Genomic DNA, 22272 nt, shown 5'->3' with positions numbered 1-22272 from the left:
CTGAGGCGAAGCAGCTGCCGCCGCCTCAGCAGAGAAGGCGCTGAATCCCCCGTCGCCTCGCCTGGCTGGGAGGCGGAGCGCGAGCAGGAGGCCCCGAGCGAAGCAGCAGGCCGGCCCGAGCCCGGGAGCAGCGCCGGCGGGAGGCGGGCGAAGAGGCAGGCGTCGCCGCCGCCGCCGGCCTCCCTCTCTCTCTCTCTCCCTCCATCCACCCCTCCTCCGCCCGCCCGTCCCTCGCTCGGCACAGGCAAGATGGCGGCCGTGGAGCTGGAGTGGGTGCCCGAGACGCTCTACAACACCGCCATCTCGGCCGTGGTCGACAGCTACGGCCGGGCGCGCCGCAGGGACATCCGCTCCTTGCCCGAGAACATCCAGTTCGACGTCTATTACAAGGTGGGTAAGGCCGGCGCCGGGCCGGGCCGGGGGGGACGGACCCCGCCGTGGGGCTGAGGGGAGGAAGGGAAGGGGGCACCCCCTGGATTGTATTTGTGGGGGGTCCACGCAAGGGCGGCAATCAGGAGCGCCTCTCTTTCCCCCACCCCCACCCTGTACCGCTTTCCCAATTTGGGGGGGGGGAGGAAGATGGCTGCAGCCCAGCCCATTTTCGCCTCGGCCTGCCTTCTGCATCCAGCCACCCATTTCCCCAAACGGGAGCTTTTCCTTCTGCCGTCCGAGTGGACCCCCCCGAGCCATGTCTCCCCCCCTTGCTCCTAAAACTATTACTTGCGCCCCCTCCCGCTGTCAGATTTGGAACCCCCATCTTTATTTGTTTTGCTCAGGAAGAGTCCCAGCAGTTTCTTTGCCCCGCTCTGTACATTTCAGAAGGGGGCTCTGTTTGCTACTCGCATTTTATTTGCAACCCACGCCCCAGGAATCTTGTTTTTGCCCATCGTCTCCGCCTGCTCCTTCAAATGGGGTTTGCACCCCCTTCTGAATGAACAGTATTTCAGAATTGGATTTGCCAATGTAAAAAAACAACCACCGCCATCCTCTTTGCTTGTGCTCCCTCATTGTAGAATGTGGACCCTCAGAGAATCTATGTTGCTTATTTACACCACTCCCCGTGATTTGGCTTTTTCTCTCCTTCACTGCAGAGCTTGCCCCGTGTAGAATCGCTTTTTAGACCCTACCCTGAGTATTTTCACCATTTCTTGGAAGAATACTCACCATCATTATAGTACCTCTCCCTGTGATCTTTTTTTTATTTTGCCCCTTGCAACTCCCCCCCCCAAAAACCTTCTTTGCTGCCTTATCCAGAATTTTCCTTCTCAAAAACTGACTGCCTCCCATTCCAGTTTTGCACACCCATCCTAGCAAATGCCCTGACACCCCCCAAAAATCCCTTGATCCTTTCTTTCATTTGCTCTTCTTACCCTGTATATAAGCACCCATTCTAAAATTTGCCCCCTAGAAAAAACTAGTATCTCTTTTTGCCCCACACCCCTTTCCTCCAGAACTTGGAAGAGATTTGTGTCTCAGATTTGGGGGGCACTTTCCAACCAGGCCTGTTGGGGCAGGGTGATGGTAGCAGTTAAGTCTGCATAGGAGCCTAAGATTGCAATCCTGACTCCACTTATCTGGGGGCAAATCCTGTTTAATTCAGCAGGACTTGCTTCTGAGTAGATATGGTTAGGAGGATTGCACTATAAATGTGTAATTGATATCTCTCTCTCTCTCACCCTTGACTGCAGAGGATTAACTAGAGTACTGTTTGGTTGGAGTGTCATAATCAGCACTGCTGTGGCTGTGTGTTTCCAGCGTTGGTGTTTTTCTTGAGAGTGTAGAATGCTTTGTAATACAGTGATGTTGGATTACGCTGTCTTGCCTAGACTCTATTGGGAGCAATAGAGAGAGATTTGTGTCCCTCACCTCACTTCGGTTTGTAGAACTGGGGTGCTGAAGAAAATAAGGATTTATTCTCTCTCAAGGTTCTCATGACAGCTGGAGTTCTTAATCAAAAGCACTCTTTTAACATAAAGACTGCATGCTTTTCGTTTTTCCTAAAATCGCCATCTCAAGTTAGTTTTATTGCTATTTGTTTTACCATCCAGTTAAATATTCAAAGTGGTCCTTTGAAAATGTGAACTTTATAGATCAAGGGCAAATCGAAGGATGCCTGGTATTTTCCTAGAGTTTGTATTCTATAAGCTGCTCTGGGTTGCGTTTAGAGTCTCCGCTTCCATCATTCTTCGATGTTAATCTTATTGTTTGTTTTAGAGCAAATTGCTCTGTGGTGTTTATCCAGTGTTCTTTAAAAGACAAAGAAAAGTAATACTCATTATGGGTCTATTCTTGATAGTGGAAAAATAGGTTCAACTTCTACCTGCACGTTTTGGGGTGGTGGGTGTCCCTGCTTCTTAAGAAGGCAGAAAGAGTAATACCGTATTTTTCGCCCCATAGGGCGCACCTTGTTTTTGTGGGGGGGGGGGAATTAAGAAAAAAAAATATTTCCCCCCCAGGGGCTGGGGCGGGGGGAGCCCGAGCTTCCCCCGACCCCAGCCCCCAGAACAGGCTCCTATCCGCAAGCCTAGGGAGCCCGGCGGGAAGTCGAGCTGGTCTCCCCAGGCTTGCGGAGAGCTGCCCGGAGCGCGCTTCTCAGCGTGCCCCGGGCTTCGGGATGCAGGCAGCTCTCCAGAAGCCTGGGGAGACCGGCGTGACTTCGCGCCGGGCTCCCACGACTTGCGGAGAGCTTCCTGAAGCCTGGAGAGCGAGAGGGGTTGGTTCGCACCAACCCCTCTCGCTCTCCAGGCTTCAGCAAAAGCCTGCATTCGCCCCATAGGACGCACACACATTTCCCCTTCATTTTTGGAGGGGGAAAAGTGCGTCCTATGGGGCGAAAAATACGGTAATTGATTCCATCCCTACCTTCCCTAGCCTTAGCATATGAGAATCGTTTTCCAGTCCTTCTGTATGTGAGCTTTTAAAAAGGTGTCTTGATAAAAGGCACCCCCCCCCACTTTCATCATTGACCTAGTCTAGAAGGACAATCAAACAGGAACAGCAGTGTAATGGGATCCATTTAAGTCACTTCCAGATACCCTCTACCTTAGATATTGGGGGGGAGCCATTTAAATATTCACATTTTAGCCACTGAATGGACAAAGCTTTGGTTCAAGGGAGGCTTTTCACTCAGCATATCTATACAAGAGAATCTTAGTTTCTGCAAAAGGCACCACTCCGAAATAAAGTAGTATATATTTATTTGTACGCTGCCTTTTTCCTTGACGAGACTCAAGGCATCTTATAGATAAAAACAAGAACTGCTAAAACATAGAAAAATCAATCAAACATAGCATGAAATGGAGATTAAAGCTGTCCCTTGATAGGATAGAGCTGCTGCATTTGGAAATGCAAGGATGAGCCTTGTCAAAGGCAGGGAAATCTGCAAACGTGTATGTTGGCTGGAGTTCATATATCATAACCCCATTTATGTCATAGAATCATTGAACTGTAGACTTGGAAGGGACCATAAGGATCATTTTGTTCAACTCCCTGCAATGCAGGAATCTTTTGTCCAACACAGGGCTGAAACTCATGACCCTAAGATTAAGATTTTTATTCTGTACTGACTGAGCTATCCAAGATGAGGAAAGCTGTGAATGCTAAGTGGGCATTTCAGCAGGTTTCATTGCTTTCATCTACACCAGGAATGGGAAACCTTTGGCCCTCCAGATGTTGCTGAACTGCAACTCCCATCAGTCCCAGCAAGTGTGGCCAGCAGCCTGGGGTGATGGGAGTTGCAGTTCAGCAACATCTGGAAGGCCAAAGGTTCCCAACCCTTGTTTTAGATTAATTTATAATCATACAGCTGGGATAGCCAAGTAATTCATTTGCTATCCTCTTGCGGCAGGCAGTGGTCCAGTTTCTGAGCCATGAATTGAGGTGGGACAGTGGATAGAGGAACTTGTCACTGAGCAAGGGAAGTCAGACCAGATGCCATTCCAGCCCCATTCCATTTGATGTGTATCTTCTGATAGTTACTCATGAGTGATGTACACTTTTAACTATATTTGTGAATGACGCTGTCACCTAGGAGAAAGTATGCCACAGTTCAGATTCCTAGTTCTTCTCATAATGATGGCCTTGAGCAAGGTATTTTGTCACATCTCTGCTTGTGATCTGAAGGACATATCAGAGGAACTTTCCAAACCATATCACAGAAGTCACTGGCCCACAAAATAATGTTAATAGAACTCACAGCTCTGGAAGGGGGGGTGGGGGAGAGAAACCATCTTCCTTCTCACTTACAAAAGTTTGTTTGCTTTAATCCCTGGTGATTATTCTGACTCACCAAATGGCTATTTATAGGCCTGATTTTTAAAATGTGTATTTTCTACCACTCTCATTATTTCCATATTAGTGTCCGGATTGTTTTTCCATGGATAATTTTTTTCCCTGCACTTTAAAAGTAAGAATTTCAGAATACATGCATTGCTTCCACAGTCTTCTGGCTGCATATATTCATAGAATGACAAATGCAGATTCCAAGATGTCTGCAAGACTCACTGCTGTTACCCAGCTTGTGCTGTAGTTCACATAAATCCAGCATTTTAGGGCACTGACTATTCTTTACATGTCTAATCAGAAATAAGCCCCAGTGAGTTCATTGGGTTTTTCTTCCAGGTTATGAATGTATAGAATTGCATCCTGGGGCACAAGCACTTTTTTCAGCCATAAGCCCAAATCCTTGAGCCTGATTTGAAAATGAAGCTGGTTCACAATGTCACATCTAGGGTGCTGTGCAGAATACATACCTAATGCATGTGTTTACAAGAACATCACAGGCTGCTCATTCGCTACTGAGCCACGTACATGATTCTGTTATTAACATCCAAAATCATGAAGACCTTCAGACCAAAACACCTAGGACACTATATTCCCCTGAACGCACCCAGTTGATCATTACGGTCATTGGAAGAGGTCCTACTGGCTATGTCATGGCTAGCAGATCAAGTGACAGCGTGGAAAGCAAACTTCTTGAAATGGCACCAACCCCCCGCCATACAATTTGAAAGGCATCGACAGCGATGTGTTTTGGGCACCTACTGAAAACGTACTTGGGCATTTCCTGACCATTTTTAGATGGCACACCTCAGTTTTTGTTTTATCTTTTAGCATTTTGCTTTAGTGTCTCGATCCTTTCCCAACATAACTCTGCTGAAGAGCATCTGGTTTGCAAAAGGTTCCAGCCCGGCATCTCCAGGTAGTCCTGAGAATGTCCCCAGTTTGAAACCCTGCAGAGCTGCTGCCAGTCAGTGTAGACAGTACTGGACTAGATGTACCAAGGGTCTGACTCCTTATAAAGCAGCTGTCTATGTTCCTATGATTCTTATGGATAGTACATATTTGCATTTTGTTTATATTCTAGCCTTTTCATTTTATGGTTTTTACTTTGTAAACCATTTAAGAGATTGCCTCCACCCAGGGAATATTTTGAGGAATAGCAGTCTACTGTAAAACTATCATACTCATCTCTCCATTAGACATTTAGACAGCCCTTCCCATACTTCTAGTCTGATATATGTAATGTTTGTTCATTAACTTAGGTCATCTGGGATACAGCAAGTGGTATGGATTCTGAATCCTTGTTTAATCAAATTTATGTACAAGTTTCCCCAAATCACTAGTGGTTTCTCTTGTGTCCCAAAGGTTTCATAATAATCTTAATAAGTACTAAAAGCTATTTCATTTTTTAAAAAAGAAAGTTTTATATATTAAACGCTCGTTAAATTTATTAAACAAATGCCTGTGTATTAAGACACCATAATAGTCTATATTCCCCTGTAATGTTTATATTTTAAGGAAACAAATGAAGGAACTGAAAACTCTTAACATACTAATTTAACCGCAGTGAGTAGTCACTGGGGATAAGTCATCTGGGAGCAATGTTAATATGCAACTTTGCAATTGTCCAGTGCAGCTAGTATTGCATTTATCATTTTATGTAACAATTTGGTATTTTTGAAACAGAGGCAAGGTGGTGGTTAGGGCTGGGTGACAACTGGTTTTCAGCATTGTGATATATCACCAGCTAAACATCGCAATATATCAATATACTGTATCACAATATCTGAAATAAGGAAGGAACTATGCAGAGATGAACAGGACAGTGTCCTGGCAACTGCTACTTATGGGTCTAAAACTGATAAATGCTGATATTATCAGTCACCTCATGGTCACTTTCAGCAGCAGGCAAGCCTGAGACTTTTGGTTTGGGGCTTGGCTACCAAATGGTGGCATTCAGGGCACCCCAGAGTACGGTGATGAGTCATAGAGAATACAAATAATCTGAGACTGCCAGCAGGCCTACTAGGCAGTAGAAGCCTCACCATGACACAGCCTGCGAGGCCTTGTTGTGGTGGCAGCAGTGGTGGCCTGTAAGGCTTTGTGGCAGTGGCAAAAGTGGTGGTGGCCTTGCGGTGGTAGCAGACTCTGAAAAAACATAATAGTATAGCTTGCACTCTTAGATCACTGTGTTTGATTCCACTTCTTACTGAGCTAAGGCTGTGTACACACCATACATTTAAAGCACATTACCACTCCAAATAATCCTGAGAACTGCAGTTTGTGAAGGGTTTTGTAGCTTGCGGGTGGCGCTGTGGTTTAAACCACAGCCTAGGGCTTGCCTGCCGGAAGGTCGAATCCCCGTGTTGGGGTGAGCTCCCGTTGCTCGGTCCCAGCTCCTGCCAACTTAGCAGTTCGAAAGCACGTCAGAGTGCAAGTAGATAAATAGGTACCGTGCCAGTGGGAAGGTAAACGGCGTTTCCGTGTGCTGCTCTGGTTCGCCAGAAGCGGCTTAGTCATGCTGGCCACATGACCCGGAAGCTGTCTGCGGACAAACACCGGCTCCCTCAGCCTATAGAGCCAGATGAGCACACAACCCCAGAATCGTCCATGACTGGACCTAATGATCAGGGGTACCTTTACCTTTACCTTTAAGGGGTAAACCACAATTCCCAGTATTCTTATTTGTGGGGAGTCCTGTGCTCTACATGCACGGCGTATTTGCAGGCTGCATCATCAGTTGAAACACACTTGTTGCCTATTGTATTTACAGGTGAGGAGGCTAGATGAGGAGGCCGCCTCCAAATTGAGTCCCTACAGGAGCTTTTTCTTCAAAATTTAAAGTGGCTAGTCTAAGGACTTTTTTATTTTTATTTTAAAAAATGAATAGCTTTATGTGTTACTTGGCCCATAGCATAGGTTTTGGTTCCCCATGTGTTGTTGGCCTTTCTGAGCTTTGCTGAAACTTACTGAGTAAGCTCTCTTGGTGTGCTGGCTGGATTGCATCTTTAATGTGCTGCAGTGCAAACTATTTACAAGGCCTTGTATTTCTTTCCATAATACAAACAGCAACAGGTAGGAAAGCAGGGGTAATAAATGCAGAGCCCTCCTGATGGTTTGAGCTCCAACTCCCATTATCCCTGACCAAAGGCCACACTGGCTGAAGCTGATGAAAGCTGTAGTTCGGAAGATCTGGAAGGCAGCAGGTTGGGGAAAATGATTTAGAAAATCATACCACAAGATGTGGTTTGATGCAGGATTGATTTGATTTATATCAAATTGATTTAAATCACGGTTTAAATCACGGTTTAAATCACTAGTCAGTAAGACTTAATTTAAATCCATTTTTTTACAGAGAGACTCATTCTTGCTGGTAGAATCTTAATATTTACAACCAGATGAAGGCTTCATTTTTGGAATAATAATTTTTCAGAGTAGTTTTTACAGTTATTTCCTCCAAAAGCATTTTATTTTAAAAATCCGATTTAAATCAAAAAAATCTGATTAATTTTTTTTTAAAAACCACCATTGGTTTTTATCCACCCTGGTTTGGTGGAATGTCTCATTTGAGCCACTGGGTGCGTTCATAAGACCTTCAGAATCTAAAGTTTGGAGGTTCAAGAAGGAGCAATGGTTTCCAGTGCTATCCAGTTGCAAAACATAGTTTGCTACGGCATGCAAATGCATCATATGGATGCAGACAAGAATGCCAAACTGTGGCTTGGTCCTGGTTTGAGGCCAGACTGCAATTTGAGCAAACCCTAGTTTTCTGCATCTGAAGCAGCAGCAACTAGAAGTGGGAGCTTTGAAACTCTCACATTCAGGCAGTAGAGAGGGCGCAAGGATCCTGATCACAGTTTGAAGGATAATCTGAATGCGGCCACTGTGGCTACACATCTGAACAGAGCCGTGTGGGGTTCCCCGTGTCTGTTGCCCTCTATTTGTGGGTGCAGTTAAAAGATTCCATTCACTAGTTTATACAAATATGGAATTTCTTACCAATCTGGATATCAAGCTGTAATGAGCCCTGAGGAAGTGACTTGGTGGGACTGGCTGCATGAGGAATGGGAGGTGCTCAAGGAGCTGAGGGGCTCTGATCCTGGGAAAGGGGCTCAGCGCGTTCAGAGTCAGAGGTCTGGAACTGGGGGAAGGGCTGTGTGTCTGTTCCCATCAGATATGCTGAATGTTGCCTTGATACTGAATGATGAGGCATTATGATTTTGTATATGTGTAGAACCTTGACATACTTTATGAAAGTGTGGATTAAAAATACTACAGTTAACAAACACGCACACCACAGAGTTTGTTCTCGTCCAAATGCCTTATCTGTTCTCAGCCTTATCTATACCATGCAGGCAGGTTTGAAGGAGAGGAACTGTACTGTACACCTCTTTATTCTTCTAAAAGGAAGGATGGGATGCAACGTTGAATTACAAATGAATAAATAAGTGAATTTTTGGTCTCTTCAAAAATGGAACACTCACTATTCGGTTTGCCAGCTAGCTTTTCTGTCTACAGAATCTTGATCTTTCATGAGCCCTCCATTGTTACAAAGTGTGTGTAAAAGTTAAATGACCCAGCAATGAATTACTAAAGCGTATGCTTCCATAGTCCGCACGTGAGACTTGGTGCTTCTGATAACATGTGAGCATATGCTCTTTATAAGACACTGTTCCTTAATCCAACTCCCGCATCGATTCCCTCCCCCGCCCCGCCGTGTAATTATTCTAGGCAAAGATGCCGCATCTCAAATTGTGAAAACACACAGTCTTAGCTTGTGGCACCTTTCCTTAAATTATTGTTTGGTATATTTTTCTAGATCAAGTGCTGTATACAATTAAGTTTTATTCAGGCCAGATCGATTGAAATTAATGACCCTAAATTAGTCATCCCCACCAGTGTTCGAAATTAGCCAGGTGCATTTTGCACCTGAGTATCGGCCACTTGCGACCAAGTGAAGATGCCTGGGTGCCAAGATGGCACCTGACATTTCCATCTTCTGGAGGTGCATGCCTAAGCATCATTGGATCTTGACTTTTTTCACACCCTAAGACCACATCCTGAATAATTGTATCAATCACATTTTATCTGTGCAATTGGAATGAATTTCAGGAAGCAGAATGCTTTTTCTATGTAGCCTGAGCAGGAGCAGGGAAGAATGTTATAGTTTTTTGTAGCTTGTCTTCACTTACCCTGCCACCTTACTTACAGTTGTGAAGAAAAAGAGGTAGGATAAAATATAAGGGACAGTCCACATATTGGCCTATTCCTATCCCTTTTCCTTAATGGTGACACAGACCATTCATAATTTAAGAATATTCTTCACAACTATGAGCAGGGTGGTGGGGTAAATGAAGACAAGCTACAACAGTTAACTATAACATTGTTCACTGCTTCTGCTCAGGTTGTACAGAAAAAACATTTTACTTCCTGAAGTCCATTTCAGTTGCCCAAGAATGGCAACGAGACTTTCCGTTTTGGTGACTACAACCCTGGTTTAAGGAGCCATTTGGTGCCTACCTTATATATCTGAGTTTGTCTAGCCTTGGATACATGTCCAAGCACAATTAGATGGCTTGAAAATAGTTTGTTGTTTTGGTTATGCTTCTTCCATGTTCTTCATATGTTTTGGATATGCCTGGTGCCCACCTGGGGGAAGTATATAGCCACGTATCTTATTGTCATGTGAAAATTAGTGGAATTACCTGTTTTTCCAAAATTGCAGCAGGTAGTTTAAATTTCTGGGAACCAATACCATGTGATAGCTAAGAGTTCTGCAGCACTATAAGCATTTTATTTTGGCATATCTTTTAGTCGACTGTTGAGCAGATGCATGGATTGTTACCTGCATTTGGCATGTACACGGGTGTCAAGGGCAAATTTGGAAAACAGTGGCATCAAGAGGCCATACAATGTGGGGACATGATTTACCGAAAGTATGCAAAATAAAGGGCATCACTTCAGCCTACACCCCCCAACAGCATTTATTTTCCCCTGCAACCATTTCTTTCATTGACATCAGTCCCAATTCTTCAGATTCATGAGCAGTTTATGTAGCTGTAGAGAAGGGATGTGGAAGCTGTGGCCCTCGAGATGTTCTTGGGATTATGTCTGCGATTATCCTTCACTATTGGCCGTGTTGGCTGAGGCTGTTGGGACTCTGACAACATCTGGAGGGCCACATATATGCCTCTAGGGCAGCCTTTCTCAACGCGTGGGTCCCCAGATGTTGTTGAACTACAACTCCCATCACCCCTAGCTAGCAAGGCCAGAGCTCAGGGATGATGGGAGTTGTAGTCCAACAACATCTGGGGACCCACAGGTTGAGAGCCGTTGCTCTAGGGGAAGCCCACAAGCAGACCCTGAGTGTAACAGCCCCCTCTCCCCTCCTGCGGTTTCCAGCAACTGGCATTCAGAACTACCCTTGCTTCCAACAGGAACATAGTCATGGGGGTTAGTAATCACAGAGAGCTTTATTCCCCATGGTTGGCATCTGGGTGGCCACTGTGAGACCAGGATGCTGGACCAGATGGGCCACTGGCCTGATCCAGCAGGCTGTTCCTTACGTTCTTATCCACAAGCAGCTGCCTGTCCTTTCTTGGAAATGGGTTATTCAGTGAGGTGGACTTTCATTCTGACCCAGTTCTTAGCGATGCATATTTGGACTGGCCATTTCACTGAGCCTCTTCCTCAGGCAGCTAAATGGATTTCCTTTTGTACATGTTATCTTTGTTTCTCCAGCAAGAGACAGAGGGAAAAAATATTTTCAAAATATGACTAGGACATCGCAAAGGAATTATATGGTGGTGTTTTTTTAAAAAAAAAAATCTGGCAGGATTACAGTGCTGCATACAAATTATCTGAAAAGGCAACACTATATTAGGGAAGGAGAAGCAAAAACAATCCGAGAGAGGATTTCATGACGTTCTTTTTCTCTGGGATAACAAGATGGAGTTACAATTTAAGGTCTTTAATCCTGTAGGGAAGTCAGTAAGACCTTTTTTTACTGAGAGAGTCATTTCGAACAAGGAGCTCCAGTGAAACACTAATATTGCACACTGAAGGAATTTTTCTTTAGTAGTTTTGTTTCTTCCTCTTTCTCCTAAGAGCATCCACTTTGTATGCATCTCATCCCATGTGGGGGGGTGTCCAGGTGGTCTCCTGAATAGATGCTGGCCAGACTCCCTACATATTCATGTCCCACTTGCCTATTAGGCCTGGGCGAAATATTGATATATCACCCAGGACTGGTATGAGGAGCAGACCGCGATGTTTGCTTCAGTCAGCGGTATATTGCTGGTGAAACCACCACTGCTCCTGAGTCCCTCTGCTAGCAGCATCTTCTGTAGGGAGACAGTAGTTCCTCCTTAGTTGGGGAGGGGGAACCTTCCCTATCCTCAGCTAAGCTGTTCAAACAAGCTGCATTGTCCCAGTCTGTGAGTACCTGGGTGAAACCACCTCAGCTCCTGCTATGTGAGCTGGGGCAGTTTCACCCGGTGCCCAGCATGCAGAGGCCAATGCAGTTTCTTTTCTCAACATTGCGGTATATCGCCAAACTGTGGTGATACACGGCGATGTTGAAAAGCTGATATTGCCAAGCCCTGCTGCCAATAGCGCGCCAACCATGTATTTCGCAGCTGAGTGTAAGTAAATAAATCATCCCATGTGCTCCTATGTATGCAAGGCTTCTGGGCTGGGTCACTGATCCAACATTGGCATTAGAAAAGGGAAATGAAGACCTTTGCATACCATTAGGAGGAGTCGCCAAAGACACACCATTAAAAAGCAGCAGCATTTCTTCCAAAAATAAGATTGGGGTAATGGGCTTAGGAGGGGACCTGTCGCATCCCTACAAATCCATTGAGAATCACTACTAAATCAGAACTGATTTTGTAAGCTGCTCTGAAAAGCCTTTTAGCTACTGGGCATGGTATAAATGCAGCTACATCATGACTCTTTAGTAGAGGGTCATTAGTCCGTCCATGTTTTGCTTGTCTGCTGAAGGAGTGAAGATTCCTCCTGCCACTGGATCCTCCCCCCCCCCGAACTTTTGAGTTCACTTTCCGCATGTACGTCCCCTTGCCCTGTTCACATTCTGCCTGTGGTGTAGTGGTTAAGAGGGTTGGACTACTAGGATCTAGGGAAACCTAGATCCTACACTAGGTTTACACTAGGCCAGTGTTTCCCAACCTTGTGCCTCCAGATGTTTTTGGCCTACAACTCCCATCATCCCTAGCTAGCAAGACCAGTGGTCAGGGATGATGGGAATTGTAGTTCAAAAACAGCTGGAGGCCCAAGGTTGGGAAACACTGCACTAGGCTACACTGGCCTACACTACCTCATGGGTTTGTTGTGAGAATAGAGCAGGGAAAAGGGAAAACCATCAATCTACGCCATCTCAAGCTCCTTGGAAGAGAGGTCGGATGTAAATGTAATAATAATAGTAATATTTTAAATAGCCTTCAATTTACTCATATGGTATGTGCTCCTTCAAGTGGTGGGAAGTTCCAGGGGCTGCATGGCCTAGGTTTGGTTTCTTTTGGGCAGCAGATCCCATACCTTCCATCTGATATCCACCAAGGGACCCTTTGCACACCAAGCTGCTTCTCACTTTTAGCTCCTATCTGTTCCATTAACTGCCCTTTTTGTGTTCGTTCTCTCTCTCTCTCTCTCTCTCTCTCTCTCTCTCTCTCTCTCTCTGTGTGTGTGTGTGTGTGTGTGGCTTGTGTCCTTGTTCTCTCTCTCACCCACACCAACTCACACCCTTCTCCTTAGCCAGGGATGTCATCATCTCCAAACACTTTAATCATAGATAAATCTATTAATGACCACCAGCCTTGAAGACTATATTCTGTCTCCGCTGTCAGAGGCAGTGCAGCTTTGAATGTCAGTTGCTGGGAATCACAGGTGGAGAGACTTGCTGTTGTGCTCAGGTCCTGCTTGTGGTCTTCCCTCGGGGACATCTGGTTGGCCACTGTGAGGACAGAATGCTGGACTAGATGGGCCTTTGTTCTGATTCAGCTGGGCTCTTCAGATGTTCTTCTGGTGGTGTTTTCACTCTGCGCATCCCAGGGAAATCTCTTTTCTAAGGAACCATCTTCTAACAATTAGCTCCCAGACAGATTCAAAAACACAGAAGTAGCCATGTTACGTCTGTTGCAGCAAAAACAGCAAAGAACCTTTTGGCACCTTAAAGATTTACCAGATTTTGGTATAATATTTTGTGGGTCAGAGTCCACCTCACAATATGCATGAAGAATAATCCCCAAGTACAGGTGTGGTGGAGGACTATAAAGTAGTGAGATCAGAGGGAAATGCAAAGCAAATTGTGCAGATAGTGACAACTCAGTTAGTGCCACTGCACATGCAAAGCTCAGTCACCCTATATTACTGCAGTGATAGGTGATAAAACTGTCAACTTGGCAGTCCTGAGTTGGTTAACACCTACAGAACCATAAAGAGACTATAAAGAACCATAAAGGCAGAAGATTTCTAATTGTGGCCTGCAAGCTCCATGCAGCTCTGCAGAACGATTGTGAGACATTCAGGAATATCTGGAACTGTATACTGATTTATGGTTTTTTCCTGATGACTGAGATGGAGGCTGTTTTGAACAGGGTTGGAGTTACCAAACCAGCTAATAAGACTGATTAAAGGACCAACCATATTTACTCAGAGTAGACCCAATTAAATTAAATTAGTCATATTTAGTTGTGCCCTTTAGTGTCACCAAGTCTACTCTGAATAGAACCTATTGATTTTCATGATATAGACTGATGCAGACTGCTAATCTGTCCCTTAAAAGCTACCAGTTAAAGGGACAGCAGTCTGGGCTAGTCCTGGGTCTGTGATTTTCACAATAGGGGGTTGCTTTTTGTGATAATCTTGGAATGGAAGATAAAAGTTCAATAAGTTGTTTACAAAACTGTGAAGTTTGAGAATAGCTGCTTAAAGGCAAGCCCACAGTGATATTCCAATACTTAGTGATAATCTCACCCAGAATAATTGAGTAGAACTTTTGTGTTAAAGCAGAATGGGATGTGGAAGAAGGGCATGGCTCCCTGAGAATAAGAAACTATATTGGACTTCTTTAATGAAAACAACAACTCAAGAGTTCTTCTGAACCTTTACCTTTAGATTCTGTCCACACTGGCCAAAAATGGGGAACGATTGATACCCACTTTTAGATTCCCCAATATGGGAGTTCACGAGGTTTTCTGTTTTATACAGAGTGGTTTGGAACCCAAAGCGCAAAGATCAAAGCGGGTAGAGAGCATAGAGTGACTCAGAAACAGAATGGAGTTTTTAAAAACATGCACATAGCAGGTGAACATGTATACTGACTGGAATTGCTCCTGGAACCATCACAAAGTAGACTGCGAGCTGCTCAAATCTTGTCTACACCACAAACTACCGGGCAGATTTTTGGCAAGGTGACATATCTTGACCTTGGCACCCATCTAATGGCACATGATAGGGCAGGTTTCTTCTTTCTGGGTACACTTGCCTAGATGGGAAGAAGAGTTGTAATGTTAAGCCAGCATTGCTGTACTGAATGCTAGAATCTCAAAATGAAATTGCAAACAAAAGCATAAAAAAACCATGGAGCAAGAGCTGAAACAAATTCAGTAAATAAATCTGCAGTAGGTAGATGACTGCACTATTCTGCCTTGCAGCACACTTGTCAGGATTGCTGAGAAATGAAGCAAAGTGAGCCTACATTGTTGCTGCTATGTGGAACACTAAAATGGGTCTAAGTTAATGGACAATTACAGTGTTGTGGTGTTAGAATGTCTAAATGGGGACCATGGGGACCCATTTTCAAATCTGGTATGAAGCTCTCACTGTGTGACTTTAGCCCAGTCCCAGCTTAATCTTCCTCACAGGGTTGTTTCAATCAGTATTGTTCTTCCCCCTCCCAAAAAATCTGGAGTTTAGAAGTTAGGAGCCAATTCTGGTGGATCAGACCAAAGGTCTGTCTATCCATGCCTCTCCCAAGCTGGTATCCTTCAGATGTTTTTACTTCCCCTACCAGCAGGACCAATGAACAAGTTTGACTCCAAAATATGGAGGGGGCACCTGGTTGGGGAGGTGCTCCATCTCCAGTAATGGAGCCACCAGCATACATTTTAAAAGGTAAAGCAATGATAAATACAGATAACATCATTAGAAAAGTCATAATATGGGCAACTCCACACTTACACTTGCTCATCTTGTGCACGATGTGTACACACAGCGCCAGGAAATAATTACCATATTTTTCGCTCTATAAGACACACCAGACCACAAGATGCACCTAGTTTTTGGAGGAGGAAAACAAGAAAAAAAATATTCTGAATCTCAGAATCCAGAACAGCAAGAGGGATCGCTGTGCAGCGAAAGCAGCGATCCCTCTTGATGTTCTGGCTTCTGGGATAGCTGCGCAGCCTGCATTCGCACCATAAGACGCACACACATTTCCCCTTACTTTTTAGGAGGGAAAAAGTGAGTCTTATAGAGCAAAAAATACGGTAATTCAATTCATATCCAGAAATGGCGGGAGAGAGCTGGAAAGTCCTTGTGGCTCACAAGGAGACCCTCCGTGGATCCCGAAGAAGTGAAGAAGTTCTGAAGAGGGTGGAGGTGCGGTGGGGCTTTGTTTGGGATGCTCAGCCTCCCTGCCTAACAGCTGGTGTGTGGGATAGCGCAACAGCAGCTGCTTTCCCATGTGTCCTCTAGCCTCCTGCCAGCCCCAGAGCTTCCATTCTAGTTGTGGATATTTTGGGATACAGCATGGATTGAAGAAAGAGGGGCAGAAAGGGTTTTAGAGGGTGTGAAATGAAAGAAGGGGTTCTAGTGATTAAGATATATAAGAGTATGAAAGAAGGTATAGATATTGGATGAAAATTGGAATAATACAATATGTGAAGGAACTTTTAAAGGATAAAATTAAATATGAACGAACTTGCTAAATTAATTTTAAAGTGGAATACAAGAAAGGAGGGCGGGTGGAAGTCAAGAAAATAAGGTTATGAAGGATATGAATTTGAAAAGAGCCTTTTTTCCCCTCCCTTTTTATGTTAAACTTTTTTAGGTTTGTAATATTTTTCTTTTTTCCTGCTTTTTGGCGGAGTTTTGATTTTTCTTTTTTGTTGTTTGAATGTTGGTGTCTGTTGGGGTTTTGATGTTTATTGTTCTATTGTAATCTTTTATTCTTCTTTTGAAAAAACTTAATAAAATATTAATTAAAAAAAAGAAAAGAAAGGGTTTTAGAGGGTGCTTCCCAATTTACACGATTTCACTTGGTGTGTGCGGTCCTCTGGAATGTAACCCCCATGTAAGTGGGGGGGTCACCTGTATCCTATTTAAAACAATACACAAAACTGTGCATCTAAAAGTTGCAGACCTTTGCCTACCGCTGAAAAGTTAGTGCCAAGCCTCCCTGGAGGAGGGTGTTCTAGAGTCAGGGCAGAGGGCACAAGGATAAGGACCCCTGTTGCCTGTCCTTATCTAATTCAGCATTGAATGGCAAAGATAAGGAGGGAGAACGAGAACAGCTCCCTGAAGAAGAAGATCTCAGCATCCAGGCAGGTTTATTCAGGAAAAGGTGGTAACTTAGTCCTCTATGACTTAAGAGAATATCTGTGTGTCCCAGAACAAATTCATATTTAAGAAGTTCAGAGGTGATGGGAAAGCTTATCTTTTCAGAGACATTTGTTTGTCACTTTCATATTTGAGGAGGCCCAAAATTACTTCCTAAGGAACCTGAGGATTCCCCAGAACACAACTGGAACGGAGCTTTTCGAAGGAAACAGATCATTCAATTACATCTTTGCATTAACTTTCAAATATCCTCCTCCCACCACCACATCAAATCACTCGATTTTTCACACCATTTGGGTATATATCGTTGAAATCCTGCCACAGATACATTCCGTTTAAACATGTTTGTTGGTATTTAAGGAAAGAGATTAGCCAAGCTGTCAGAATTTCTGATAAGGTTAATAAAGACCAAGGCAGCCTTCCAAAACAGCTTAATCCTTGTGGGTGAAACTGGCAAATTATGAGTCGAGAAGCCTTTCTGCTTCCTCTTTGGAGGGAAAAAAGAGGAGTCTTTAGACCTAGTAAACAAGCAACCCGGAGTTTTGTACTGTGTTACAGCTTATACATATATATCATAGTTGCTGACAGGTATCTAGTGTATTAAAGCCATTGTGATTGCTCAATGTGTTTCATCAAGTTCACTCATATTATTTGGTGTGATACATTCAGTTAGTCCAAAGAAACTAGGGGATCAGGAATATAGATGTGGACTCACAGGCTCCATCTCATGCAAAAGTTCCCTTCCCCCATAGTTTGTATTAACCCTAGTGTAGAATCATATATTGGTGCTAACCAAGGTTTACGGTATCCTTTTTAACCCTATGTGAGTCCATGCTTTGAGGTAGCTTTGCAAGCCATAGTTAGGAGGCAATTCTGGGTAGTATCAATTGTGATTAGTGCCAGCATGCCCACAACACTACCCTACACTAAAGGAAACCTTGGGAAAGTGTCTACAAAGCCACTGTGTATGCCAGATTTTAGGAGATTGGAAACGCGTTAACATTGGGCCATTGAGAACAATGGGATTTTCTCTCAAGTAAATGTGTATAAAATCTCCTTATCAACCTGCCTGGACATTATGATCAATGGAAGAGGCAGTCCTGGTGGTCCCTAGGTTAACTGAGTTGTGTGGTTCAGGTGCCCTTGGAAGATCCTTTTCAGTGGTGGCTCCACATCTGTGGTATGACTGCACCGCTGAGATGTGTCTCGCCCCAACTTAGTATTGTTTCAGGCATCTGTGTTTTTTTTAAAAAAAACATATTTCACTAGGATTTTAGTGACTAATGAGGTAATTGTGCTACTTATGCAGTATATAAGAATTACTTTATTGATTTATTATGCTTTCATATTATTATTAATTTTTTAAAGTAAACTGCCAGTATAGAATCTTTCATAAAACTGCATCCTTGAACATACTTCGCTTTGACCTATATTTCTAAGAACTGCAGACATTTTAAGCTTTAGCTGTGCTGCATCCTCATTATGTTTTCTCCCATCCTTTGCGGGCTAGAAAAAGAGTTTTGTTTTTTTAAGAAAACAACTGCTGTGGATCTATGCAAACAAGCTCTCAAAACTTCCTAGAGTTCAACAGCCTTTGTGGGAATTCCCTTCCATATAAATGTTTGGCAGCCAACCAATTAGGTTGGCATTCTGGATCAAAGTTTGCCACTTCTTGGGGAGCTTTAATAGGTGATAGGCTCTTTGAAGGAAGCACTTGTCATGCATGGTCACTGAATGATCAAGCACAGCTTCTAGCTATTCACACCAGCAGTAAAGATGCTTGGAAATCTCATTTCCCCCAAGGTTGTTGTACATAGAAAGTGCACATGCTGGAGTATTTGCAACACAATTTCTGTAAAGTAAAATGGAATACCCTGAGGATTACAGTGGACGCTTGGGTTGCGAACATGATCCGTGCGGGATGTGCGACCGCCAAAACCCATAAGTAACCCATTCAGTACTTACGGGTTTCGGCGGCCCACAAACCGAGAAAACGCAACCTGAAGCATCTGTAACCTGAGGTATGACTGTACTACAAAGAGCAGAGGTTTTCACTTTTTTGAGTCCAGTGCTCCCTTGACCAACTACATTCTTTCTGCGGCACCCCATCGGGGCTCCCTTGCCTGCAGAGCTGGCAGCCTCTCACCCTTTTTCGAACACCCTCCCTTGTGGAGTGTTCCCTCAGCCTCCTCCCCTCTCCCCTCTCTACTTGGAGTCCTCTGGGCAGCCGCAGCTACCACCCCTGGTCTCCCCCCTCCCCGCGCCCCAAAGAGAGGTGCATCATCACACTGCCCCCACAGGGGCATGAGAAGAGGTTGTCATAGAGCTGGCGTCAGCAGGGTTTACTGGCAATGGGCCAGATCACTCCCATGGAGATCGTGTGTGGGCTGGACTGGTGCAGTGCAACGCCGGATATTGCGTCTGCACATGTCCGCGGCACCGGAAATTGCTTCTGCGCATGCCCAGACGCCGAAAATCGCCCCTGCACAGAAGCGGACATGCACAGATGCAATTTCTAGTATCTGCATGTGTGCAGACGCAATTTCCGCTCAGCAAGTCCCTATGCCAGTTTAGCGCAGCATGTGAGGGACTTGCCAAGCGGGCGGCTCGGTTCAGGGGCAGCTCGTGGGCCTGTAAAACGGTCTTCATGGGCTGCATCCGGCCCATGGGCCGCACGTTGCCAACCCCTGTCAGAGCATGGGGTTGCCAGTGTGGTGCCCACATGCCCCCAGGGGTCTTCCCTGGCGTCCCCAGGATTCTTCCCCCTGCAGAAAGTAAGCTTAAAAGTTTTTCTTGTTGCCTTTGAAATAGTTTGTTCTGAATGCTTGGTTGCAGTGTGTGTGTATCATGCCTTTGGCAAGTTTCTCCAGTTTTGCTGGTGACCCCTGACATAGAAGCATAGTGAAACAGTCTTGCCAATGTCTATTAAAAGCTACTGGCTCGTACACTGATATTGTTGTTTTTAAGTACCCTACAGGCATGTTCGATGTAAGTCATTTGTGGCATGACAACACAGAAAGGAAGTGGGGGACAGAAACCTCTCAGGGTTTAGTTTATAATAAATTGAGCCATATCATGGTTAAGGAAGCTTAACTGTGGCTTTCTGCCGTCTCTGTGAAGTGACAAACCACCGTTTGCAATTAGCTGGCAAACCAAAATCTGAAACCATAGTTTGAAAGCCATGGTTTGGTCACTTTGGTGTGATGTCTGAATTGTCAGGCTATCACTATAGAAGGGCAGATGTTTAAACCCTTGTTAGCACAAAGCATGATTTGGCTCGATGCCTGAACAAGCTTTCTTTCCCTATTGCCTGGAAGCAGTTCTTTTTCGCCATGGGCAAGTCAATACTGGACTGTTTACAAGCCAGACTTCCTGGGACGGGATGGTAGAGCAAATGCTTTGCGTGCAAAAGGTCCCAGGTTCAATCCTTGGTTGTCTCTGTTTAAATATGGGTCCAGTAGCAGCTGATAACAGAGCCCCTTCCCAACCAGAGATCTTGGAAGAATTGCTGCCAGTCAAAGTAGACAACACTGGGCTGGATGGACCAGTAGTCTGAGCTAGTATAAGCCAGCTTCCTATAGCCACAGGGGAGAGACCATAGCTGAGTGGTAGAGCACCTGCTTTGCATGCAGATGGTTCCAGGTTCAATCTCCAGAACCTCCACGTAAGGCTGTCAAAAAATTCCGTCTGAAAATCTGATATGCTTCTGCTGGTCAATGTAGACAATACAAGAGTTCAGTGAACCCATGCTCTGACTTAGCAAGCTGCACTTATACAGTGGTACCTCGGGTTACATACACTTCAGGTTACAGACTCCGCTAACTCAGAAATAGTAGCTTGGGTTAAGAACTTTGCTTCAGGACGAGAACAGAAATCGTGCAGCAGCGGCACGGTGGCAGTGGGAGGCCCCATTAGCTAAAGTGGTGCTTCAGGTCAAGAACAGTTTCAGGTTAAGAACGGACCCCCAGAGCAAATTAAGTACTTAACCCGAGGTACCACTGTACTAACAAAACGCAGTCCTTTAAAAAAAAGAAAACCCTTAAACAATATTTTCCTGATGTAGACATTTTTTACAACAGTGCTTTTTCTAGTAGCTTCAGTCCCCAGAGAATGGGGCAGACTGCTGGACTTCAGAAAAACATGCAACGTAGTAAACAAAATTTTGCTGGCTTATCCTCTGTGTACTGAGGGGTGTGTGTGTGTGGAAGTAATGCACTTTACTTGGCAAAGCGAAGCGAAAAAAGCTGTCAAAGGCTGATGGCTCACATGAGTGTTACAAAGAACAAATACTCTACAATCCAGAAAGCTTTTTTTATCTTGTAGGTTCCTTCCTCTCCTCCTTGTGATTAATTCTGGCAAGCAAAGCTATGCAACTCACTGCCCTTGCCATATAACTTTGCCCCTTGTGGCCCAGCGATACCATCACAGCTGGCAAAGTGGATGGGACCAGACAGATAACTTGCTAGGTTAAGCTTAAACCATGAGCAGAGACATGTTTATGGGAGGGCAAATGGGGCAGTTGCCTAGGGCAGCAAAGCTGAGAAGGTGGCATTTGTATCGCTCTCTATTGCCATGTGCATACCACCTGCAGTGACCACCCCAGGGTGCAAGGCGGGTCTCGCATGCCTAGGAGAGGCTTTGCCCTGCCGCCACCACTACTGCTTCCAAAACCACACCTGAGGAAGGAGACGGGCAGCGGATGGAGAGAAAGAGCACACTACCACATGGGATTGTGAGGCCTTTGGGACTTGCACTCCAAAGTTGAGTCAAGGTATCCCCAACACACATGCAAAGAGGAAGGAATTTGGTGCTTGTGTGCTCTCTTGAGGTTGCGCATGAACAAGTTCCTGGGAGGATATACTGGTACCACTTCTGCCCGGGGTGGTAGACACCATAAAAATACACCACTGGTCATTAGGTGTACCAAGTAGCCTGATTTTGTGTGAGGAGCAATGTTTTGTGACCCTGTTCATCAGCGGAAAGCAGCCATGCCCTGAGCTAGAACAAACAGTGTGCCACACTCCTGGCTTGATATTTCTGTCCCTCAGTACAACTCACAAAACTCTTTTCTCCCTCTTCCTGCAGCTTTACCAACAAGGCCGACTATGCCAGCTGGGTAGTGAATTCTGCGAACTGGAAGTTTTTGCAAAGGTGCTTCGAGCTTTAGATAAAAGGTAAGTCACTGCTTACAAAAAATGGCAGCTCCTCTCACTTTGCAAGATGAACATTTCCCCCTATAAAACATAACTGGATGCAGCCCAATCACCACTGAGCGTTTTTGAACCCCACCAGTTTCAGTGCTTAACTCTCTGGTCAGAATCAGTGGGTGCTTAGTGCTTAGAATGTGACTGGATAGCACCCACCCTTCTGCATAAAGTGCCCTGCCCAATAAATTTGTGTTTTGCAGCT

The 22272-nt window shown here is 44.8% G+C and overlaps 1 protein-coding gene across 1 annotated transcript in view; it reads left to right on the top strand.

Annotated features, from left to right (window-relative positions):
* APPBP2 (amyloid beta precursor protein binding protein 2) overlaps window positions 1-22272 on the top strand; it is a 37151-nt gene continuing 14879 nt past the window's right edge. The window contains exons 1-2 of the mRNA XM_081890400.1: window positions 1-390; window positions 21949-22037. Of these exons, the coding sequence (XP_081746526.1) occupies window positions 250-390; window positions 21949-22037 (230 nt within the window). The 5' untranslated portion in view covers window positions 1-249. The remainder of the gene's footprint in view (window positions 391-21948; window positions 22038-22272) is intronic.

The sequence above is a fragment of the Podarcis melisellensis genome, assembly GCF_964234715.1.
Source record: "Podarcis melisellensis genome assembly, chromosome: 15".
In the NCBI taxonomy this organism is placed as follows: domain Eukaryota; kingdom Metazoa; phylum Chordata; class Lepidosauria; order Squamata; family Lacertidae; genus Podarcis; species Podarcis melisellensis.
The sequence above is the reverse complement of the archived record's forward strand: the minus strand, read 5'-3'. Positions and strand labels throughout refer to the sequence as shown.